Here is a 26,989-nt window from a genome sequence, read left to right as displayed (position 1 = left end):
TATTCAAAATCTATAACTATGAATATCTGGGAAACTTAAATAAAGTAAATCTATTTGTGATGGATCTCGGACTTTAAATCAGTGTGAATGGAATTCTTCTACCAGAAGACTGAAGGGTGTCCTTATCCAGCTATCTCTGTGTAAACAACTGTAGCTGCGTGTTTGCACCAGGTCTCCTTTGTGTGCTATCTTAATCTTCTTATCTTGAACATATTCTGTCTACAAAGCTACACTTGTCCTAACTTACAATTTACTTTAATACTACATTAAACAAGCTGTTGCTTCAGCTAATAAACAAATTCTCCACCATTTTATGTCAACAAAACCTCATAGGCAGCCATTTTTACTTCACTTCAGTTCAGGGAAGCCCCAACAATGTGAGTGAGAAAATAAGATTCCCCATGCCGAGAAAAGAAAATCCAGTTTTTCCCTTAAGGTTTAAAAGGCTAGATGAGAATCTCATTCGGAATCATGTATTATTATCTCATTATTAATTGTGCATGCCTCATTTGTATGCTGGTTGCTATTCATCCAGGATCCATTGGGAAGAGAAACAGTGGTGATTCCCGACTTGAAAGTCAGAGTGGTTACCAGGGATGCAGTTTGCTGGTCTCTCCTTGGTGCCTCCAGGCTGGCTATTACTCCCCAACATCTCAAGGCGTACTCCATGGGCATTGACCACCTCCGGCCTCTATCCACAGAAGTAAGCATTGGCAAAATTCCACATAGGGAAATGATCTTCACGCTGTTCCATCACATTTATTTTAACTTCTCCATAGATGCTCACAATCTACTTCTCTCATTTTTGCATGCAGTATATTCTTTTACCCATCCCATTCCCCCACAAACATATGATATTCCTGCCCTCTGCACTTCCTACTAACACACTTTGGGCTCTATGTTGATGTAGCACAGTACCATACAACAATATGAATGCCCCCTTGACTGTGTCGTGTTGGCAAATGTGACAAGTTGCCTAGCTTAATGTCTGCGCTGTAAAGCAAGGTAAGACCGAAATGTTGAGCATCCAGCTAAGTGCAAATTGAATGAGCACTAATGTAAAGCACCACGTTTCAAGTGTGTAAGGTGGCTGGGTGTCCCAGCACATAAAGAGGCCTAGCTGCAGCATTATAATGTAAGAACTCAGCAAGCTTCAGTATTAAAGGAGCTGAATTGTATTTTCAGTTTAGTCACAATGTGCCGTGATGACCCTAAGACTGGTGTTTTAGATTAGATTAGATTCCCTACTGTGTGGAAACAGACCCTTTGGCCCAACCAGTCCACACCGACCCTCCGAAGAGTAACCCACCCAGACCCATTTCCCTCTGATTAATGCACCTAATGCTATGGGCAATTTAGCATGACCAATTTACCTAACCTGCACATCTTTGGATTGTGGGAGGAAACCGGAGCACCCGGAGGAAACGCCGCAGACACAGGGAGAATGTGCAAACTCCATTCAGACAGTCGCCTGAGGCTGGAATCGAACCCAGGTTGCTGGTGCTGTGAGGCAACAGTGTTAACCACTGAGCCAGCATGCCACCCCTGGCTCATTTACCTACTGCACCATTGTTGCACATTCCTTGGGACCATGACAAATATGCTGACCCAGGTGGCTAAATGAAACCAGGCCAGCAGGGTCTGGTGTCACGGTCTGAAATTGGCAGTCCTGAGGGAATAGGGTGGCTCACCTCTCCACCATCCAGTCCAGCAGGATCTTCAAGTCCCTGTCTGTGAAGAAGGGTACCAATGTGGCATTACGACCTGTCTCCTTTGCAAAGATGGTGGAGCAACACGCTGTTCAGGCCAGTCGCTGGCTTGCCACATGTGATATGGTGACCAGCTGAGGTTCAGAGATCGCCAGAGGTTCCTGCCACTGGCAAACACTTCCGCCTCTGCTGACTGCAAAGTTGTGCGAGAGTAGCATTGTGGAGGCAGGATTCATAATTAACGTGTGGTGAACCCCAGAGAATTGCCTGAGGAAAGGGATTCGGCTCCCAGAGGAAAACTCGACATGCAGCTCCCTGAAATTGTCACTTAGCCATAATTTGGGAAAATTCAACTCACACTGTCTACACAAAGGACTGGTAAGGAAGAAAGAACCAGTGAATTCTGGAACAGAGAGCTGCTTTGAAACAACTATAGCCCCATAGCAGATAGTTGAAGCTGCAAAGTAATTTATCTTCACATAAACTTTAATGTATTTTTTCTTCCAGCTTCTCGCTAATAATGTATCCCACCAACCCCTGCTCCGTCCCTCGCCTAAAGCTTTGTTTTCACTTTGGGATTTGGGATTTGGTAAAAGGTGGTAACCCTAACTCTATCATTTGATTTTGTTGCTGTCAACAGAACCCACAGAAGGGCAGCTCCCGTGATGTCTATTTGAGAATTTAATGATTTTCTGTAATGCTCTGATGAGCTGAAGTGCAGCAGCTTTGAAATTCCAGATGGTGCAAGGTTTCCTTGCAACATCTGACTCCGTCATGAACAAATGAGACAAGAATTTGATCTCAACAAACTCCTCAAATAGGAGAGTGAAGGTTATAAATTGCACAGCACATGTCTCAAAAAGACAAAGCAGCACTAACTTTTTATTTTAACTTGATAAAATAACACAGGTAATAAAGGAAGGCAAAATGTCTGGCTACCACAAGGGAACAATTCATAAACATGTTTCATATCCATTTTAATGGATTATTATTAACAGATGTTTCAGCTGGGGAGTGGTTTTGTTGCTGTGAAACTAAGCTGTGCTCACATTATGGGAATTGCCATAAAGTTGTCACACTCAGAATTAAAGTATTTGTCATCTCTTCCTCGGTTCATTTATTACACTCTATTGATGTTTTTAGTGCAGTTTTAGTTATTGATATTGTGCAAAAAAGCAAGTAGAACTGTTTTGTCCTCAACTCAGCCTGAATTAAACACCCCAGAATAGAAACTGAACATAATAAAATGATAACAATGGGGTCCAATTTTGGAAATCAATATCCTGGACCCCAAGAAAACCCTAAAGACTTTTGACCTGATATCATTTGTGCCTTGCCAAAAGTAGGGCAGTAACACAATGAAAATGTAAAAGCAGGTGTTGGAAATATTGTCTTATTCCCCTTCTTCCCTCAATTGTCCTGGGAATTTCTGCAAAGAGATGGCTAAGGTATCAGTCCTAATAATTCAAGCGAATGTTAGGATGATATTTATTGGAATTTAGAAGAATGAGGAGTGGAAGAATCTCATGGAAACCTACAAAATTCTAACCGGACTAAACAGAATAATTGTAGGAAGAATGTTCCCAGTGACCCAGAGAATCCATAACCAGGAGTCACAGTTTAAGGATACAAGGTAGGCCATTTAGTACTGAGATGAGGAGACATTTCTTCACCGAGAGACAGTAAGCCTTCAGAATTCTATGCCACAGAAATCAGCTAATGCCAAAACATTGAATCTTTTCAAGAAGCAGTTAGACATAGTTCTTCCAGCTAAAGGTATCAAATGGTACAACAGTGTAAGACAAGGATTTAGAAGGATGTTGCCAGGGTTAGAGTATTTGAGTTATAGGGAGAGGCTGAACAGGCCGGGGCTGTTTTCCCTGGAGCGTCGGAGGCTGAGGGATGACTTTATGGAGATTTTAAAAATCATAAGAGGCATAGATAGGATAAATAGACAAAGTCTCTTCCCTGGGGTGGGGGAGTCCAGAACTGGAGGGCATAGGTTTAGGGTGAGAGGGGAAAGATATAAAAGGGTTCTAAGGGGCAACTTTTTAATGCAGAGGGTGGTGCATGTTTGGAATGAACTGCCAAAGGAAGTGAGGGAGGCTGGTACAATTACAGCATTTAAAAGGCAGCTGGTTGGGTATATGAATAGGAACAGTTCAGAGAGATATGAACCATGTGCTGGCAAGTGGGACTTGATTAATTTAGGATGTCTGGTCAGCATGGGTAAGTTGGACCAAAGGGTCTGTTTCTGTGCTGTACATTTCTATGACTCTTTGACTCTATGAGGCCACACCTGGAGTATTGTGTGCAGTTTTGATGATCACATTACAGGAAGGATATGACTGTCCTGGGGATGGTCCAGAGAAGATTTATGAGAATGTTGCCAGGGCTGGAGAATTGTGGCTACGAGGAGGGATTGGAGAGGTTGGGGTTGTTTTCCTTGGAACAGAGGAGGCTGAGGGGCGGTGTGCTGGAGGTGTACAAAATTGTCAGGGGTAAAGGTAGAGTAGACAGGAAGAATCTGTTATCCCTGATAGAGAGTTCAAAAACCAGGGATCAGAAATTAAAACTAGGTGGCAGAAGGATTAGAGGGCTTTGGAGGAGAAACATTTTTATGCAGAGGGTGGTGGGTGGGTGGTATTCACTGCCTGAGTTGGTGTTGGAGGTAGAAACCCTAAACTCTTTTAAAAAGCACCTGGATCAGCACTGTAAGAACTGTAAACTGCAGAACTATGGGCTGTGTGCAGGAAGATGGGATTAGAAAGGGCATTTGGGTATCTTTGAGTCAGCATGGACAAGATGGGCTGAATGGCTCCCTTTTGTGTTGTAACATTTTCATGATTCTATGGCTTGAAGAGAAAGTGGGAACAGGATGCTGAGTTGGATGATCAGGATGATTATGTTGATTGGAGGAGCAGCCTTGAAAGGCCAAATGCCTTAAATCTGTTTCTATTTTCCATTTTTATGTAATCTGGGTTCTTCGATACATGGACAGTGCTTTAAATAGGGCTGACAATTCTCCAGGATATACTGTAGTGTCTATAAATTGAAAATTACTCCCTAGGAAATTGCTAAAATCAATCGGGGACTGATTGTTTGATTGTTCGATTGATCAAACCAGGTTGGGAAAAAAGAGATGAGGCCTTTAAAAACAAATATTGTGTGGAATTCTTTTCTTGATTCACTTTGAAAAATTATTAACATTAAAAGTTATGGATCCAGAATTTTAAAAGTCTGCCACTCAATTAAGTAATTAGGAAGTTGTTTCAAATTGGTTTGGGAAGACAGGGCACCACAAAAGAAACCTTAATGGTAGGAGCATGAAGGCAGAGGTCATGTGATGGAACTTTCAGATATCCAGCGATAATTAACTAGATAGCGTTTCTACTTTGGATGCAAGTGCTGATGCAGAGACAAAATGCATCCATTTTATAAAGTTCATTTATCCCCTATGTATTTGCTCAAATGTATTTACATAGTGGACGACATGGTGGCTCAGTGGTTAGCACTGCTGCCTCACAGCACCAAGTTCAATTCCACCCTCAGGTGACTGTCTGTGTGGAGTGTGCACATTCTTGCCACGTCTGCATGGATTTCCTCCAGATGCTCCAGTTTCCTCCCAGACTTCAAAGATGTGCAGGTTAGGTGGATTGGTCATGTTATAATGCCCTGTACATTCTAGGCATGTTCAGGCTGGATGGATTAGCCATCAGAAATGCAAGATTATGGGGATGGGGTGGATCTGGGTGGGATGCTCTTCAGACACTTGGGCCAAATAGCCTCTCTCTGCACTGTAGGGACTCCATGATAAACTGTCCTGATGTGTGCAAAACAGAAAGCTGAGGCAAAACTGAAGCTGTACAGGACATTAGTGAGGCCACTTCTGGAATACTGCATTCAATTCTGGTTTCCATTCTATAGGAAGGATGTTGTGAAACTTGAAAGGATTCAGAAAAGATTTACAAGGATGTTGCCAGGGTTGGAGGGTTTGAGCAATAGGGAGAGGCTGAATAGACTGTGGCTATTTGCCCTGGAGCGTAGGAGGCTGGAGGGTGACGTTATAGAGGTTTATAAAATCATGAGGGGGGTGGATAGGGTGAGTAGACGAATTACTTTTTCCAAAATGGGGAAGACCAAAGCTAGAAAGTGAGAGGGAAAGATTTTAAAGGGATCTATGGGGTAACATCATGCAGAGGGTATATGAAATGAGCTGTCAGAGGGATTGGTGGAGGCTGGTACAATTGCAACATTTAAAAGTCATCTGGATGGGAATATGAATAGGAAGGATTTCGAGCAATATGGGCCAAATGCTGGAAAATGGGACTAGATTACTTTGGGATATCTGGTCAGCATGGATGGGTTGGCCATAATGGTCCACTTCCATGCTGTAAAATTCTATGATTTTAAACGTTTCCCTTCTTAGCAGCATTCTTTTTTTTTCTGATAAAATATGTCTGACATTTCAATCCCATCCTTTCTCAGTTTAATTATTTTACAAATCTCATGATTATATGTACATAGAGTAACTGAAACCTTAGGAGAATGGATTTTTGAAGTAAGTTGCTACTTTGATATAAACGCTCTGTATTGCTGTGGAGATGTAGATGCCTGGCTTTCTACCAACACAGTGGTTTAAAAGTTTTCTCACAGCTTATTTGCCACACATCCACAGGAAGTTCTCCATTTTGTTTTGTAGCTTCAGTCGATAGAGCAGTTGTGGAAACTGTCAATGCTGATTTCCCCAAGCTGGGGAATGTGGCCAATTGGCATTGTTAGCTGCCTTGGCAATGTTTTTGAAAAACTAGTGAAAAGGATGGCGGAAATTTGAACCAAGCACAAACACTGAAAATTTGTCCTCTTTTGTGTACTTACGCTAGTTTCATCCAGACTGTGCCAAAATAACCTTTACAAATGAACAGACAAAACCAGCTGCTGAGGCTAATTTCACTGTCTGCTGCAGGCTGGAGAAAGCTGGAGAAACATCAAAGAAGGATCCTCTAAGGCTAATTGCTTTGGTGAGGAGGTAAAGCAAATAGATCTAGTCTGGAATCCCTTAGAACAATATGAGTGACTGATAATCTGGCTCCAAAGTTGCACTGGCTTGCAAGGGGAATGTTCCATCACAATGAATATTCAGGTGGGGTAACTTGCTGAGAATATGCCAATGTCCATTGGCATTGTCCCCTGCAAGTTTTCAACTACCTGATAAACTGTTGACAAAGTTACCAGTCACTGGTAAGAAGATCTAGTTTTACATTTCTCAGTTGGAAATCCACCTTTATTCTATTCTGTGGAGCTGCTGGATTGTGGTTACAACTCCCAACTGGTTCACGAATGACTTTATTGGGTAGAGGCTGTTGTTAGTCACAATCTATTGTTACAGACCCAGACCAAACCCCTTCAAAACATATTAAGGAGATAGCCTAGACCCTAATATCTTCTTATTTTAAAGGAGAGTGCCAGGCATTGCTTTCCAGATGCAATTTGATTGGTCAAGCTACCAGATTTGAAGCAAAACACACTATATTCATACATGAGAGCTAAAATTCAACAAAAAAAGCAATTAGAATAACAACTTTATTGGAAAACTGAACTGAATAATAGATTATTTCATGACTGAACAGTAATGGTTCCAATATAGTAACACGCCATAATAATACCATTGGCAAAAGGCAAATCCAGTAAAACAGATTGTCTCACATGCAATTCTAACAGCAGGAAATGAACTCTCAGCTTTTGGTTGTAATCAGAGAGGAGAAAACAGCTTTCACATCTAGCTTCAAGACCTGAGCAGCTGCTACAGAAAAACTAAAACTAAAAATCCTGAGTCTGTGGGAGCTTGCCCCACCCATTCTGGCTGCTTCTATTGTTCCTTCTTTAAAAAAAACAGGACCTCACAAGCTGTTTACTTTATGGAATTGCTCTATACCTATGCCTTAAAATGTCTCTTCAAACAATAGGACAAAATATGCCACAGTATCATCACACAATGCAGTATGTGGCTCTAGGGCCACAGCAATTTTTATTGCTCTTAACAGGCCTCTGAAATGGCTTGTTAAGATCATCTCTTTGTGTGAAACTGGTGCTGATGGTTTCAAAAGATGGCTTACCATTAATTTCCAGACCAATTTGGAATGGGTAATAAATTTCTGCCTTATCAACAATGCTCATACGTTAAAAATGAGTTTTTTTGTAAAGAAATCCACTATACTCTGTGATCAGTATCAGAGATGCAATTTTGAGAAGCATTTATGTAAATAACAGAAAGTTCAGAATAGGGAGAGGTCGATATGAAACATGCTGAATAAAGCTGACACACTGTTATATGGAGGGGATTTTATCATCTGCTTTGTGTGATCAAAGGTAGCATCAAAATTAATGCCTTAGACTAGTCTCATGTTTCAGGTTAGGGTAAGGGTAATTGCTTTGTTTCTTTTCTGTTGCACCAACAAGGAAAAGTGCACACTGCCATCACCAATTTTCTGATATAAAAGGGCAAACCATAGCAGAAATCCTGAGCATTGCGCTATCTCCATCATTTATAAGCATGACAGGTTAGTGATCTGTTATCACAGCATCAGATTCAGTGTGTAGTCAGAATCCATCATTTTTTAAAGTAGGATACGATAGGAAATTTAATTATCTACACCAGGTTACTCACAAAAAACTATAGAATTGATTAGATTAGATTCTCTACAGTGTGGAAATAGGCCCTTCAGCCCAACAAGTCCACACCGACCCTCCACATAGCAACCCACCTAGACCCATTCCCCTACATTCACCCCGACTAATGCACCTAACACTATGGGCAATTTAGCATGGCCAATTCACCTAACCTGCACATCTTTGGACTGTGGAGGAAACCCACGCAGACACGGGGAGAATGTGCAAACTCCACACAGACAGTTGCCCGAGGCAGGAATTGAACCCGGGTTCCTGGTGCTGTGAGGCAGCAGTTTTAACCACTGAGCCACTGTGGTGGCTCTGAAGATCACTAAAACAACCCCAAAGAAGAGACATTTATTACTGATGTGTTCTGGCATTTTTCCACATTCCCTTTTGATTTCTTTCTGTGCTTGACTGACAACTGTTTATTGCAATCCCTAAATAAATCTCATGAAGTGCAAAATGGGAGATCATCAGGAACCAATTCCACACCCGAACCTTCCAGATCTCCCACCTATCTCTCCACCAAAGTCAATGTCTCTCTTTTACTAAAAGGACTTGTTCTTCTCTCCCTGCAAATGTCTCACCAATGTTTGGAACTCAATGCGATGGGAGACCAAATCTGTAGCAATGACTTCATGGCAGCAGCTGATAGTTCTCCATGCCTTTGATCTCTGAACATAACATGTAATCTATAACAAATAGTCATATTTAGCACATGGCCAAGGAACTAGTGCAGGGGACACAGTTTCAGGTTCTTAGGTCATTGGGACATCTTCTGGGGCAGGAGTAACCTGTATAAGAGGGTTAAGTTGCACCTAAACTGGAAGGGAACCAATATCCTCTTAGGAAGGTTTACTAGTGCTACCCAGAAGGATTTAAACTAGTGTGGGAGGGGACTGGGAGCCAAAGCAGCAGGTCAGCAAGCAGAGGGATTGAGGGGAAGGCAGATGTTAGGACCAGTAAGTCAGAAAGGAAGGACGGGAAGAGAAAGGTTCATGAACACAATGGTGCTAATGGGCTGAAGTATGTTTATTTCAATGCAGGGAGTATTGTAGACAAGGCAGATGAGCTTCGAGCCTGGATCAGTGCATGGAATCAAAATGTTGTGGCCATTCCAGAGACTTGGTTGAGAGAGGGACAGAACTGACTGCTCAGCATTCCAGAGTTTTGTTGTTTTTCACAAGATAGAAAAAGATAAAAGAGGTGGAGGGATTGCATTATTAATCAGGGAGAATGTCATATGTACACTGAAGGGCTCATCCACTGATGCAATATAGATACAGTGCAAAAATAAGATGGATGCATTCACTCTGATTGCATTATGCAATATCTCCCCTCAACAGCCACCGAGACATTGAGGAGCAAATATGTAGGGCGGATTATAGAAACATGCAATAACAGTAGGATTGTCATAATGGGTAACTTTAATTTCCTGAATATTAACTAGAACTCCTTTACAGCATGAGGCTTTGATGGAGCAGAAGTAGTTAAGTGCAATGAAGAGGGTTTCTTGAAGCAGTATGTGGATCATTCAACTACAGGAGGGGCCATACTGGATCTTGTATTGGCTAATGAGCCAGGCCAGATGATTGACTTTTCGGTGGGAGAGCATTTTGGAAACTGTGATTACAATTTCTTAAGTTTTAAAATAGTCATGTATTAGAATAAGTCAAGATATTATGGTGGGGTAATAAATTGGGGGAGCACAAATTATGTTAGTATTAGGCAGGAACTAGGGAGTGTCAATTGGGAGAAGCTGTTATTGGGCAATTTCAAATTTGGCATGTGAGAATTGGTTAGACCGACTGATTAAAGTTCAGGACCACCATGTTCCAATAAGGAGGGAGGACAAGGATGACAAGGCATCTTTGAATAATGAGGGAGGTTGCGAATTTAGTCAAAAGGCAAAATAGCACATGTACAGTTTAGGAAGCTAAAATCAGACAGGGTCCATAAGGAATATAAAGAAACCAGGAAAGAATTCAAGAAGGGAATTAGGAGAGTAAGAAGGGTCCATGAAATGACCTTGGCTAATAGGGTTAAAAAAAATCCCAGGGCATTCTATACATACGTTAAAAATAGGGGGATAACTCGGGAGAAGGTAGGACCAGTCAAGGATGAAGGAGGGAACTTGTGCTTGGAGTAAGAGGATATGGACAAAACCTTAAATGAGTACTTTGCATCGGAATTCACTCAGCAGAAGGATATGGAGGATAGTGAGGTTAATGTGTAGCATGCTAATATGCCAGGGCATTTTGAGATCAAGAAAGATGTGTGGAGAGCATTAAGGGTCCAATGGTATCTACCCCAGGTTATTGAGAGAGGCAAGAGAGGAGATTTCTGTGGCCTTGACCAAGATCTCTTGTATCCTCACTAGCCATTAGAGAGGTCTTGCAGGACTGGTGAGTCGCTAATATTATTCCTCTGTTCAAGAAGAGTAATAGGTATAATCCAGGAAACTGTAGATCGGTGAGTCTCACATTGGTGGTTGAGAAGCTATTGGAAAGAACTCTTAGGGAATAGAATTTACATGCATTTGGAAAAGCATGGGCCTAATTAGCAGAAGCCACTGAAGGGCTTATACTCAAAACATTGATTCTCCTGCTCCTCAGATGCTGCCTGACCTGCTGTGCTTTTCCAGTGCCACACTTTTCAACTCGAATTAGGGACAGTCAGCATGGCTTTGTGCAGGGTAGGTCATGTCTTAGCAACTTCAGTGAATTTTTCGAGGAGGTGATGATGGTTATCGATGAGGGTAGAGCAGTGGATATTGTTTACATAGATTTTAGTAAGGCTTTTGACAAAGTCCCTCATGGTAGGCTCATCTAGAAGATGAAGATGCATGGGATACATGATGACTTGGCCACGTGGATTCTGAATTGGCTTGCCATAGAAGACAGAGGGTAGTGGTGAAAGAGTGCCTTTCAGGCTGGAGGTCTGTGACTATTGGTGTTCTGCAGCGTTTTGTACGGGGACCCCTGCTGTTTGTGATATCTATAAATGACTTGGATGAAAATGTAGATGGGTGGGTTAGTAATTTTGCAGACGCTATAATGATCAGTGGAACTGTGGACAGTGTAGAAGATTGTCAAAGGATACAGTGGGATATAGATCAGTTGCAGATATGGGTGAAGACATGGCAGATGGACTTTAATCAAGGTAAATGTGAGGTACTGCACTTTGGATCATCAAATGTTAAGGAAAAGTATACAGTTACTGGTAGGACTCTGAGCAGCATTGATATATAGAAGGATCATGGGATTCACGTCCATAGCTCACTGAAAGTGTCCATGCAAATAGATAGGGTGGTAATGAAGGCATATGGCATGCTTGCCATTATTGGTCAGGGGAATTGTCTACAAGAGTCAAAACATCATTTTGTAGCTTTATAAGATATTGGTTAGACCGCAAATTGGTATTGCGTTCAGTTCTGGTCGCCACATTACAGGAAGGATGTGAAAGCTTTAGATTAGATTCCCTACAGTGTGGAAACAGGCCCTTTGGCCCAACCAGTCCACACCGACCCTCCGAAGAGTAACCCACCCAGAGCCACTTCCCTCTGATTAATGCACCTAACACTATGGGCAATTTAGCATGGCCAATTCACTTAACCAGCACATCTTTGGACTGTGAGAGGAAACTGGAGCACCCGGAGCAAACTCACACAGATGTGGGGAGAATGTGCGAGCTCCACACAGAGAGTTGCCCAAGGCTGGAATCGAACCAGGGACCCGGCTGCTGTGAGGCAGCAGTGCTAACCACTGAGTCACCGTGCCAAAGGGGTGCAGAAGAGGTTTACCAGATTGTTGTCTCAATTAGAGGATACGAACTATAAGGAGAGGCTAGAAAATCTCAGATTGTTTTCTTTGGAGTGGCAAATGCTGAGGGGAGATTTTATGAGATGCATAGATAGGGCTGACGGCCAGAATCTTTTCCCGAGTGTTGAAATACCTAATACTAGAAGGCATGCATTTCAGGTGAGGGGAGAGGGGTGTTCAAAGGAGATGTGAGGGGGCACCTTTTCAACACAGAATGTGGTAGGAGTCTGGAATGCACTGCCATGGTGATGGTGGAGGCAGATATGGTAGATAAGTGACTTTTAGATAAGTACATGAATATGCAAAGAATGGAGGGATAGGACCAAGCGCAGGCAGAAGGGATTTTGGCACAACATTGTGGGCTGAAGGGCCCCTTTCTGTGCTGTACTATCCTATGTTCTATATTCTAAAAGATGGGCATGGTTGTTAGAGGCCATTGGTCACAGCCTCAGGGCATCAGGAATTTTCTCGGGTCTTAGATACAAATATATTAAGCTGCTTCAAAGATCATCTTCCTGCAGTAAGGTCAGAGTGGAGATGCCCTCTGATGATTGCACAATGTTCAGTACTATTCATAACTCTTTTGATACTTAAATCGTCCATGTCCATATTCAACAGGATCTGGACATTATTCTGGGTTGGGTTGCTAAATGGCAATTAACATTTACACTGCATTAGTTGGATGAAATGACCATCCACAACAAGAGAGAATTCAACCCTTGGTATTCAGCAACATTAACATCTGAATCCCCAATTATCCTGAGAGTTGCAGTTGGAAAGTAAACTGAACCAGACATACAAAATAATATGGCTACAAAAGTGAATCACAGTCAGATAATTCTGAGGTAAGGAACTCACCTATTGACACCTCAAAGCCTGTCCAGCATCTATAAGACTCAAATCAGTAGGGATGGAAATGTGTTGCTGGAAAAGCGCAGCAGGTCAGGCAGCATCTAGGGAACAGGAGAATCGACGTTTCGGGCATTAGCCCTTCTGAAGAAGGGCTAATGCCCGAAACGTCGATTCTCCTGTTCCCTAGATGCTGCCTGACCTGCTGCGCTTTTCCAGCAACACATTTCCATCTCTGATCTCCAGCATCTGCAGACCTCACTTTCTCCTCAAATCAGTAGAGAACCCTCCCCAGCTAGCTAGATGAGTACAGCTCCAACAACACACAGGAATATCATTCAGGATAATAGGCCGGCTTGATTCTTAACCCATCCAACAACTTTAACATTCACTTCCTGGACCACTGACATGCAGCATTGTGCTCTGTCTGCCAGATCTACTGTAACAACTCACCAAGGTTCCTTAGACAACACTTCAAAACCCATAAAATCTCCCATCTGGAAGGAGAAAGGCAGTAGATGTATGGGGACACCACCACCTGCAAGTCCTCCACCAAGTTTCACACCATCCTGAGTTGGAAATGTACCATTGTTTCTTTCATATTGCTTCGTCAGTTTCTACCCCAACAGCATTGTGGGTATTCCCAAACCAAATAGACTGCAAAAGTTCAAGAAGGCAGCTCACTACCAATTTCTCAAGGAAGTAAGACCCTCCCGGCACCATAGTACATGTCTCCATCTTCAAAAACACCTCCACAACATAACCCCCAAATCACAGCACGACCTCATTTATTCTTGAGCTTTCCCCAATTGAGTCTCAGGGCTTTGAGATTAACCTTCCGAGCTTGAACCTACTCTCATCATAAGCATTCTGGACTTATGCTTTTCCAACATTGATCTTGGCTGCTTACTCCAGTGCCCTTCCCATGTTCTCGAAGGGAGACTTTAGTCCTGTTAACTTCCTCCCTTCCTGCCTCCTTCAGTCAGCAGGAACTGTCTCTCAAAGCATTTTCTTCTGCTTCTCCTGACCTCACTGAGATGTCTTGCCTTATTTGAGGAAAGCAATACCACACGAGCTATCCCACAATCAAAGGAGCAGTGCCTGATTCTGTTGAGCCCTTGGAGATATTGTCTTAGAGATCAAAAAACACATGTCCATCTCTGTCAATAACAGTGGATGGAAGTTATTTCAATCTGAAACTCAATTTACTTCCAAGCTGTCCTCCAAATCTGTTTTAATATCTCTAAATATAATTCTTTATGGCTATCTTGTCCATCCTGCAGTTAGAAACTGAAGGTTATTCACAGAAGGGTAAACTATGCAAAATAACAGCTATTTTGGTTTGGGAGATGAGTTGAAGGATAGTTGACAGGCAATGTCCCCTACCCATATCACTGAATGGAGGAAATAGAGTCTATTAACTTTATTTTAGAAGACAAAGAGTGCATATAATTGAATTTCAGCCACAATGCTTACTTGCAGTGAACTTGCAAACATCTGTGAAAGATTATTCTATGCAACAACTGAACTGACAGTTTGTCTGTGAAAATATGGTGACCTGATCCAATAAACTGGAAACATAGGAACAGTAGTAGGCCATTCAGCCCATCAGGCCTGCACTGCCATTCAATATGATTGTGGCTGATCAAATTCTTCCATGCCTGGGTGTAAGTTTGCTCGTTGAGCTGGAAGGTTTGTTTTCAGATGTTTCATCACAACATGAGGTAACATCATCAGTGAGCCTCCGATGAAGTACTGGTGATATGGCCCTCCTGTTGGTGGGACCTTGCTGTGAGGAAATTAATTGCTGTCACAACATCAACTAAATTTCAAAATTAATGGGGTGTGAATCATTTGTGAGTTCTTGGGGTGTGAATTAATGGGGTGTGAATCATTTGTGAGTTCATGATAAGTTACTACATAATGCAAGTTAGTTTCTTTTTTGAATAGGTTAAGCAACTAGGCAATTTAATTGTGGAAATGTTACTGACAACATTTGAATCTGTTCACATGACACCGCTATCACCGCCAGCATCCTCAATGACAAATCTAGTTACTGAACCTACACTGAAACATGTCATGGATGAGCATGATGAGAGGAGGTAAATGTAGTGAATGTTTACTGTACAAAAACAAATGTAGCCTTCAGTAAAACTCAATCAAAGGAAAAATACAGGGAACATATAAACGTACGATTTAAGAACAAGAACTGGCCACTCCCCACTTCAAGCATTCACTCCTATTTTATTATGCCCTGACTGGTCTGATTATAGAGAAACATCGATTATCCGAAGGACACAGGCAGGGAATATTTCGTTCGGTTAATTGAATGCAAGATAATTGAATGTCGCATAACATAGTGAGCCAAGCATTGGGACACTTCGATCTTGTTCGCATAATCTGAGATTTGGTTAATGGAATGCTAGATGAGCGAGGCTCCTCTATATTTCATATTCCCAGCCACACATGGTAATCTTTCACCACCCCCACCTTTCTTGTCAAGAATCTATCTATTTCTGCACTGATTTTTCCATTGCCATGCCTCAGCCAAACAAAACTAACCAATCAGCACCCTTTTCTTCGATGCTACAAATTGTAGCGACTGTTTCAAATTTGGCATTCTTGCTTTTATCCTGACGAATACCCAAAAAAATCTTCAGGAATGTGTGTCTCTTTTCGTGAAAATCAAGAACTGATTCAGATTACTTGCTTGGAATTTAGATTGTGATCGTTTTGAACACAAATTGTGGAGTTGTAGTTTTGTTCAATCCTAGTAAAAAGACAACATCATCAGGTTAAATCAAAATCTAAAGGAAAACCTCAGAACAAAAAGTGTTCAATGTGTTCATAACTTTTCTTTAAAATTATTACTCATTGGTGTGGGTGTCGCAGGCTGGGCCAGCATTTATTGCCCATCCCTAGTTGCCCTGGAAAAGAGTAGCTGTGGAACTGAGCTATGTTCTTGACCTGCGACAGTTCACAAAGGTAGGCTGACAAAGCCATTAGGGAGGGAAATCGTACTTTTCTACACTTGCACTTTAAACTGTAACAAAAGCTGTAATTTTGCATTATCATTTGTGTGAAAGAATCACGTACAGTTCACTGTAAAATATGGTAAGCTCACATGTGGCTCTCTAGAACAGGAATATAGGTCTCATTTGTGACTAAATAGCAGTTCTTTTGCCTGAATCAAAAGATGGTAGGGACATGTTCCAATTCAGTAATTTGAACAAATAATCCAGGTTAACTGTCTGAAACAGTATTGAGTGTTTGCCGCTCCACTGCAGGTGTCATCCATCAAGGGAGATGGTAAACAGAGACCTATACTCTCTTTCAGACAAATGTAAATATCTTATGGTACTCTTTCAAAGAACAGTAGGGAAAATTCTCCCCAGTGACCTGACCAATACTGTTCTTTAGTAAGCATTACTTAAAAGGCAGCATCCGTGTGCTGTTTAGGGGACATTGCTGTGTGCAGGTTGGCTGCTATGTTAGAATTAGAATTCCTACAGTATGGAAACAGGCTCTTTGGCCCAAGAAGTCAACACCGCCCCTTTGAAGAGTATCCCAATCAGTTCCCCTAACTATTGCATCTAACCTACATATCTTTGGACCGTGTGAGAAAATTCCTCCGTGTGGACCTGGCGGAAACCCATGCAGACATGGGAAGAATGTGCAAGCTCCAAACAGACAGTCGCCCAAGGCTGGAATTGAAGCCAGGTCCCTGGCGCTGAGGCAGCACTGCCAACCCTTGAGCCACCATACCACCCCTATGTTACCACAAAGTGACAATATTTCTATCTATCTGAAACTTGTTGATCTTCCACGATAAGGAGTTGACCTTGACTGAGTGTTGTAGACTGGCACATTCCAGGGTCCAGGACTATGTACTGAGGGAAATGCTAAAGCTTGGTCCAACTGCCACCAAGGGGCAGTGAGGAATGACCACCATCTGTGGTCTTCCTGCAGAAGAGTATCTCCTCAGTTATCCGACTCCCCCATTACTTAAAGTCATAGAGTCATGGAGATGTACATCATGGAAACAGACCCTTCGGTCCAACCCGTCCATGCCCACCAGATATCCCAACCCAATCTAGTCCCACCTGCCAGCACCCAGCCCATATCCCTCCAAACCCTTCCTATTCATATACCCATCCAAATGCCTCTTAAATGTTGCAATTCTACCAGCCTCCACCACTTCCTCTGGCAGCTCATTCCATACACATGCCACCCTCTGCGTGAAAAAGTTGCCCCTTAGCTCTCTTTTATATCTTTCCCCTCTCACCCTAAACCTAGGCCCTCTAGTTCTGGACTCCTCCACCCCAGGGAAAAGACTTTGTCTATTTATCCACCTTTAACCATTTCACGACATCCAGCACTTCCTCCTCTGTAATCTGGACATTTTGCAAGAGTCACCATCTATTTCCCTACAGTCTATATCTTCCATATCCTTTTCCACAGTAAATGCTGATGTAAAATATTCATTTAGTATCTCCCCCATTTTCTGTGGCTCCACTCTTAAGTATACTCCTACTTCCTTTATACTCTTCTAAGGATTCACTCGATCTATCCTGTCTATACCTGACATATGCTACCTTCTTTTTCTTAACCAAACCCTCAATTTCTTTAGTCATCCAGCTTTTCCTATCCTACCAGCCTTTCCTTTCACCCTGACAGGAATATACTTTCTCTGGATTCTTGTTATCTTATTTCTGAAGGCTTCTCATTTTCCAACCATCCCTTTACCTCCAAACATCTTCCTCCAGTCAGCTTTTGAAAGTTCTTGCCTAATACTGTCAAAATTGGCCTTTCTCCAATTTAGAGCTTCAACTTTTAGATCTGGTCTATCCTTTTCCATCACTATTTTAAACTGAATAGAATTATGGTCGCTGGCCCCAAAGTGCTCCCCCACTGACACCTCAGTCACCTGCCCTGCCTTATTTCCCAAGTTCTTCACGTGCATGTAAATATAGTCTTTATGTGTAAGTGAAGTCTTTGATTTGTTTGAATAGAGTCAAACCCTAATATTTGTTTATTTCCTTGATATGTTACGTTACAGATTTGTACTGCATTTGTGACTATATGTAAGTACAAAGTTTTTTTATGAATAATTTTTATGAATATATTTTTGAACTTAAAAAAAACCATCTATCTTTATTAACTATGAGGTGCCCTGAAGATCAGAAAGGTGATACATAAATACATGTTTTACTTCTCTACAGCTCATGGTATTTCCCATATGAGCATATTTTTGGCGTAGATAGACCTGATACCAGATGGCTGAATGTTAGTTTTGCTCAGAACCAGCATTCCTTTGGGACCCCAGCATATATGGTTGAGGTAGAAAATACAAGCTTATCTGATACTTAGCTTTCTGTGCAGATGATGCAAGTTGTGTTCATGATTGACAGTCTAGATCTCCCAAATTAACGCCCCAAATTCCAGGCATTGAAGCTGTAGGGTTCCCTGATAAGTAGCTCTCAAACCTTCACAAAACTCATTTTCTGCAAAGTACTGAAGCATTAATGTAAAACCCACTGACATTTTCACAACACCTCGGAAGAAAAATAAATTGTCTGCTAAAATGCTTTCCTGAAGCCTTGGAGATTTGTCTGACTTTCGGTTTCAATATTTCTCCTCTCACCGAACATGAAGTAATCAACTGTTGCAATTACCTGTAGCAATGTCAGTTTGGGTCCTTGACAGTTTCAGAATGGCTATTTTCAGCTTTCCATCACTTAGATGAATCTGTAGAGTTCCAGATGCTTCACGAAGTTCACTGTGCAGCAAGAGACCATCCTTGTTCCAAGTGCGGAATTGGAAACTGATAGACAGTCCATCCAGTTGAGGTGGGCCAGGCAGCAACAAGTAACTGCTGGAACTCATGAATGTGACTGGAATGATATGTGGCTCTGAACATGAAAAAGTTACATTGCCCTAAAGAAATATGAAGAGAAAAATAAACATATAGTAATGGTTGAACATATATTTAGGATCAAAAGCTTATTGAGTAAATAGATTTCTTGCAAGGCAAGGCTAAATGAAAATGACAAGTGTTTTTTTATTAAGTAAGTTCAATGAGATTGATGTGGAATAGCTCTACTAGAAACAATATGGCAAAGTAGCCAAATTCCTACTCACTCATGAGAGAGGCAACTGGTGGTGATTTTACCAGCAGTCACCACACCTCAGGCAAGGGGAGAGGATGAGAAGGAGAGTCCTTCATGTTAACCTCAGCTAGTGCAGGAATTTAACCCATACTATTGGTGTCACTTTGCATTGCAGACTGACTATACAGTCAAGTGAACTATCTAGCCCAATATGTAGTAGCCTAAATATGCCATATTGCTGCATAGCGACAACATTGTTGCTTGCCTCCATTTTTTTCTGGGCTGTTCAAAGTGGTGTTTTACTCCATATAAAATGAAGCTTTATTTAAAGTTGTTAATTAAGATTACCATTATGTACTTGTGACCTTTCAACTCAACTGTTTAAGTACTTGTCACAAGGACCATTCTTTTAACTTCCAACCTCTGCTAGTCCTTTTGTACCTGGACAGTTGAGCCATTTGGCAGCATACTGGGAGTATGGATATGTTTCCCAGTACTCAAAATATGTTGGGCCTTTCACTCATCTCGTCCACAAAAAAGTCATACCCGGATTAAAATTTATCTCTGATATGTGCCCCAAATTGCGAACAAAATTGTACATCACACACACATTATCAAATCATGATTGTTGCAGAAATGGGAAATGTCCTTCCATTACAGACATAACCTTATATAACTTACCAAAGAACACACTTAATTAATTATCCAGTATTGATGCAGGCTAGATTCAACTGAATCTACCCAACCGAAAACTGAACATGTATTTTAAAAGTACTGTTTAGAAAATAAGTGTGGAATAGCACTGCAAATAACACATCAAATATTTATTCTTTCATGGGATGTGGATATGACTGGAGATGTCAGATTTTGTTGCTTACTCCTAAATGCCTTTGAAAGGAATATCTTGTCAGGCTATTTCAGAGAGTACTTAGGAATCAATCTCATTGCTGGGGGCTCTGGAGTCACATGTGGTCATACCAGGTAAGGGCGGTGGATTTCCTATCTTAAAGGGCTTTTAATAAAACAGATTCGATTGCTACTGTAATCACTGATTGTTTCATTTCTGAGGCTAGCTTTCAATTCCAGACTTTTCATGAACTAAAAATACATTTTACCATTTGCCATGTGGAATTTACATAAGGGTCCCTGGAGATCTAGCTTGACTCTCTGGATTACTTTTCCTAATTTATTAACACTATTTCACCATCTCCATAATTCTAGTAATGATCACACAAAATTAATTGAGAATATCTAACTTTAAGTACTCAAGAAATTGTGCAGCATTGTGTCAGAAATCAGACTGCATATTTGTTGTAGTAGTCTTCTATGCATTTGATAGCACATACAAAGCTCCATTAACATCTTTCATTGATACAAGTAATGTTTGGTATTTCCTAATGCCCAAATATCTGTCCTTTAATTTCACAGTTCTAAGAAGCTAAAATAGGTCTTAAACATTGCTGGAACCTGTAACTATTATACTCTCATTCATAAATGCCCATTTAACACATTTAAATCCCCTAAAATACTTAATCCCTGACATAAACTAATATTTTTATTCACTGATCCGCATTAAAAACAGTAGACTCTTTAAAGAGCTTTCAATTAAACTTACAACCTGTTGATAATAATAGGATTTAGGAACCATCTACCAGTAAACCAGTAAAAGCAGGATCTGTTGGATATTAGAGTGTGGCTTCTAGATCTGCAATGGCCATTAGCATCATTTGGATAAGCCTTGGAGGTTCTATCAGTCTGTCAAAACCTAAGCCAATATCTCCCAGATCAACCAGCATTGACCATTTAGAAAGCCAAAGGAAACAAATGCACGAAAATGCCATCACGTCCAAGTTTCTCTTCATGTGTCTTCAAGAGGTTAGTCATAGCTCACATCAAGTCTAGCCTAAGGAGAAAGTGAGGACTGCAGATGCTGGAGATCAGAGCTGGAAAATGTGTTGCTGGAAAAGCGCAGCAGGTCAGGCAGCATCAAAGGAGCAGGAGAATCGACGTTTCGGGCATAAGCCTTCTTCAGAAGGGCTTATGCCCGAAATGTCAATTTTCCTGCTCCTTTGATGCTGCCTGACCTGCTGCGCTTTTCCAGCAACACATTTTTCAGCTCAAGTCTAGCCTCCCAGACTGCCACAACACCTCGCAATTTGCATGCAGGTGTAACACATCCATGGCAGACACTATCTCCCTACCTCTACAGTCATCCCTGGAACATCTGGATAATAAGGATACCTATGTCAGGTTTCTACTTATTGACTACAGTTCAACCTGCAACACTATAATCCCAATCAAACAGATTTCCAAACTAATTAATAGGTCTCGGCTCTGCCTTCTACAACTAGATCCTCAGCTTCCTGACCCATAGACTGCAGTCGATGAAGACAGACAATAGCACCTCCTCCACGATAATCCTCATCATTGGTGCCCCGCAACGACGCATACTCAGCCCCCTACTGTACTCTCTGTACACCCACAACTGCGAGGCCAAATTTCATCCAAAGACCATCTGCAAGTTTGCTGAAGACACCCCCATTGTAGGCCAGATATCAAACCATGATGAGTCAGAATAAGAAAGGAGATAGAATACTCGGTGTCTTAACGCGAAGATAACAATCTCTTCCTCAATGTCAGCAAAACTAAAGAACTGATCATTGACTTCAGGAAGAAAGGAGGAGGACACGCCCCTTTCAACATCAATGGGGCTGAGATGGAGATGGTCGAGAGTGTCAAGTTCCAAGGAGTGAGAATAACTAATAATCTGACTTAGTCTTCCCATGTAGATGCAATGGTCAAGAAGGCACAACAACGTCTCTTCTTCCTCAGAAAATTCAGCAAATCCATAACGGCCTTCACCAACTTTTACAGATACACCATAGAAAGCATTCTATTTGGGTGCATCATATCATGGTATGGCAACTGTTCTGCCCATGACTGTAAGAAACTACAGACACAGCCTAGACAATCATGCAAGCCAACCTTCCATCCATGGACCCCATCTACATGTCTTGTTCCCATGGAAAGGCTGATAACATCCTCAAAGACCCCTGCCATCCCAGTAATACTCTGTTCCAACCTCTTCCATCAAGCAGAAGATACAGAAGCTTGAACACATGCACCAACAGGTTCAAGAACAGCTTCTTCCTTGCTGAATAGACCTCTCTAATTTCAAATTTAATGTTGATTTTGCTTTTGTGCACCTCCTACGCCACTATAACCTTGTGTGCCTCACTCTACCTAAAACCCTATGATCTGTACGTCCTGTATGTTATGATCTGCCTGTACTGCATGTCAAACAAAAGTTACATTAAACTTAGGTACAACAATAAATCAAATCAAATGTCTTCCCTAAGATGCATTTCAATGTTCCTTCATTGCATCTGGTTAGAAACTCCACGTAACAGCAGTGTGGTAGAGAGACTGCAGAGATTCAAAGAACATAGCAAAACCCCACCTTCTTAATTGCAACTAAGGATGGACAACAGATGGCCTTTCCAAAAATGTCCACATCCCAAGAATGGAAGAAAGCATCAGCACTTCAGGTGAAGGTTATTGGGCCAGTGAGGACATCTGGGATAATACATCCAATATAAAATTCATGAATCTAATAGGTGAATTAAAAATACATGATTAATTTTTAAAAGGTAATTTGACAATCCCTTTAACACCATTCACTTTGTTTCACGTTATTAAGAAAGCCTTTCGGAACCGAGAATTTTATTTCTAAATATTTTAAATATAGTTGATACCTGATGTAGAATTTAAAAGAACAGTCAGTCTTGGAGTGCCATGTTGAAGAAGTCTATAACATTGTCAGCTCACACATATTTATGGAGTTGCCTGTCACAGTGTCCCAGTGATTAATTACCCTGGGAATTGTAAATCTAACTTCTTATTACTTCTGTGATGTTGTTCTTTGGAATTAATAGCAAAGTCAGAGTGCTTACTCTATTTAAGAAAATGCCAACTTAATGCTCTATTTAAATGTCTTTGATTAATAATGGTGCAGGATTTCCATGGAAATTGGCAATCGGAGAAAATTAGAAGATGAAATGGTAGATTAATTTGATGTCTCAAGTGCACAGGACAGTTTTATTTTGGTTTGGCAATTTTTTATACTCAGGCAGGTGAGCAACATCAGGGTTAGCAGTTGAAATATGTTTCCATTTAGCTCCTACTGAGCCAAGACAGGAAAAGCTAGATGCAGAATAAAGCTTCCTAGAATCTACACTTCAATATGTCCTTCCCAATCTCTGAGAACAGAACACCATCAACATATAATCCCAGATTCCTAAATACCAATGACCTGTGAGGGAAAGGAGAATAGGTGATAATTGAAGGGTTTTTGAGAGGGAGTTGATCCTCCACTGCCTTGCGAGAGTAAGATCTATTATACAAACAATATTGAGTCACAGAGCTCAGAATCAGACCTTTTGGTTCAACTCACCCATGCCAACCAGGTTTCCCAAACTAAACTAGTGTTGTTTACCTGCATTTGGCCCATATCCCTCTATTACTTTCCTGTTCATGCACCTATCCAAATGACTTAAATGTAACTGTACCTGCATCTTCGACTTCCTCTGGCAGTTTATTCCACATACGAATCACCCTTTTATGCGAAAGTATCTCCCCTCAGTTCCCTTTTAAATCTTTCACCTTTCACCTGAAAAATATGCCCTCTAGTTTTGAACTCCACCACCCTCGAGAAAAGACCTTTGCTATTGACCCGAACTATGCCCCACATGATTTTACAAACCTGTATCCTGCATTGAACACCAGAACGGAGCTTGCACAACATACTTGTTCCCTGGCAGTGATCCATTGTTAACAGATTTTTCTACAGCTTTTATTAATATTGAATGTTAATATTGAATATTAAACTAAATTATTTGTAGAATCACAGGAAGAGTCAGCAGCGGTGAAGGAGTCAGTTCTTTCCTGGTGGCGATAATGGCCAGATGGTGGAAACAAGAAGCCCAGTGAATGAGAAACACACCAGGCTACCACTCTACTATCAATGTCAAAACTCATAAACCTGTTGCTACAACCACACTGGGCAGTGTTCTATCCAAACATGACACCCACTCTGGGTACTTGAGATGGACAGATGCCTCATAAACCAACTAGTCCCACTCTCAATTGCCTTTCGCCCTGTGATCCATGTAACTCTGTAAGGCTATAAGAAATAGGAACACAAATTCAGTCCTTGAGGGGAAAGTGAGGACTGCAGATATTGGAGATCAGAGTCAACAGTGTGTTGCTGGAAAAGCACAGCAGATCAGGCAGTATCCGAGGAGCAGGAGAATCGACGTTTTGGGCCAGAGCCCTTCATCAGGAATCATCAGGAAAGTCCTGATGAGAGTCTCTGGCCCGAAACATCGCATTCAGCTCTTGATCCTGCTCCATCATTGAATATCCTCATGGCTGATCTGACATTCATCAGATCTATTTTCTTGCATCTTTCCCCATAACTTTGATTTCCCAATTGATCAAGAATCTATCTACCTCAGCCTTAGCTATACACAGATTCAGCCATCAAGGCTCTCTGTGGCAAGGAGTTCCATGGACTCACAACTCTCAGAGACAAGAAACCCTTCTTCATCTGAGTGCTATAACATTGTTCTTGGTGATGTCTTTATCCATTTTGTATTTTGAAATTTATTATTTTACCTATATTTACCTTCTAGGGCAGTTCATTTTATTGTACTAGTTCATGACATGTAGAAATTATTCATATTTTAAACAAAGATGAGCAGTTTAACATTAAACTATTACTGGAAAAGTGGGAATTTAGAATAGTTGTGGTTCTAATTCTCAATTTTTCCAATGGCTACATTTACCAGACACAGTTAGGCGAGAGGGATTCAAAGTATAATCATCATAGTCATACAGAAATTCAGGGCCTCTCTCTCATTACAGAGAAAAGAGATAACTGCTGGTGGTTTAACTTGAAGGCCTTCATGGTGACCTCAGCCAGTGCAGGATTTGAACTCACGCTCTTGGCATCACTCTGCTTTATGAGAGGGAATAAGGATGACAAAACAATTCTTAAAGTGGACCCTCTGAACATCTGACAATGGGCCTAACTGGGACAGCAGCAAGAGAGTAATGAGATGAAGAGATAAAATGCAATAGACTACTATTTGAGCATTAACAATCACTAAGATCTCCACTGACACATGTACTGATTGCACCATAGAGGGTGCAGAGGAGATTCAGCAGGATGTTCCCTGGGCTGGAGTCTTCCAGCCATGATGAAAATGTTGACTGGAGGGGCAGAGTGGGAGCAAACTTCCCTCTAAGCCGCACGTCCATGCAGCCACTCAGAAGTTCCTCCAAATTGGCATGCCGACACATTGAAGGCCGATTTCTGAAAACATGCTGCGGATGAACCTTATAAGTCCATGCACTGAAAGGAAACTTACAGTGAGTATTAGACTGGAGTTGTTTTCCTTAGAGGGGAGATTTCTTTGAGGTATAAAAAAAATCCAAACAAAAAGTGGTGTTTCAATACATAATGCTATAAAGAGGAAGGAAATAAAAACAGAATAGAAATAAAGATTTTCCCTATAGTAAAAAGCAATTGAGCAACATTAAAATAAAGTATTGCCGATAAGGGCCATAGAAGTGCCATAGAGTTCTTGAAGAGAATGGACACAGTTTAGGTGATCAAATCAATATTTCTGGTGATTGGGGACAAAATCAATGGAAATTTTCTAAGATCTCTCATGTTACTCCAAAGGCCTCCTCCACTGAGCATTGTTACCATTTTTGAAAAATTGATAAACTGCCAGACCCAGAGGAAATAGACAATAGACAATAGACAATAGACAATAGGTCCAGGAGTAGGCCATTCAGCCCTTCGAGCCTGCACAGCCATTCAATATAATCATGGCTGATCATTCCTAATCAGTATCCTGTTCCTGCCTTATCTCCATAACCGTTGATTCCACTATCTTTGAGAGCTCTATCCAACTCTTTCTGAAATGAATCCAGAGAGTGGGCCTCCACTGCCCTCCCCTTCGAGCCTGCACAGCCATTCAATATAATCATGGCTGATCATTCCTAATCAGTATCCTGTTCCTGCCTTATCTCCATAACCGTTGATTCCACTATCTTTGAGAGCTCTATCCAACTCTTTCTGAAATGAATCCAGAGAGTGGGCCTCCACTGCCCTCTGGGGCAGAGCATTCCACACAGCCACCACTCTCTGGGTGAAGAAGTTTCTCCTGAGCTCTGTCCTAAATAGTCTACCCCGTATTTTTAAGCTGTGTCCTCTGGTGCGGCATTCACCCCATCAGCGGAAACATGTTTCCTGCTGCCAGGGTGTCCAATCCTTTAATAATCTTATATGCCTCAATCAGATCCCCTCTCAGTCTTCTAAACTCAAGGGTACACAAGCCCAGTCGCTCCAGTCTTTCAGTGTAAGGTAATCCCGCCATTCCAGGAATTGACCTCGTGAAACTACGCTGCATTCCCTCAATAGCCAGAATGTCTCTCCTCAAATTTGGAGACCAGAACTGCACACAGTACTCCAGGTGTGGTCTCACCAGGGCCCTGTACAGCTGCAGAAGGACCTCTTTGCTTCTATACTCAATCCCTCTTGTTATGAAGGCCAGCATGCTATTAGCCTTCTTCACTACCTGCTGTACCTGCATGCTTACCTTCATTGAGTGGTGCACAAGAACCCCCAGATCTCTCTGTACTGCCCCTTTACCTAAATTGATTCCACTTAGGTGGTAATCTGCCTTCCTGTTCTTGCCACCAAAGTGGACAACCATACTTTTATCCACATTAAACTGCATCTGCCATGCATCTGCCC

General features: G+C 41.5%; 1 protein-coding gene across 1 annotated transcript in view; it reads right to left on the bottom strand.

The window, feature by feature from the left end:
• LOC122551779 (contactin-associated protein-like 5) overlaps positions 1-26,989 on the bottom strand; it is an 879,926-nt gene that overhangs the window by 491,015 nt on the left and 361,922 nt on the right. The window contains exon 8 of the mRNA XM_043694242.1: positions 18,727-18,988. Within this exon, the coding sequence (XP_043550177.1) occupies positions 18,727-18,988 (262 nt within the window). The remainder of the gene's footprint in view (positions 1-18,726; positions 18,989-26,989) is intronic.

Source organism: Chiloscyllium plagiosum, chromosome 7 (genome assembly GCF_004010195.1).
Source record: "Chiloscyllium plagiosum isolate BGI_BamShark_2017 chromosome 7, ASM401019v2, whole genome shotgun sequence".
In the NCBI taxonomy this organism is placed as follows: Eukaryota; Metazoa; Chordata; class Chondrichthyes; order Orectolobiformes; family Hemiscylliidae; genus Chiloscyllium; species Chiloscyllium plagiosum.
The sequence above is the reverse complement of the archived record's forward strand: the minus strand, read 5'-3'. Positions and strand labels throughout refer to the sequence as shown.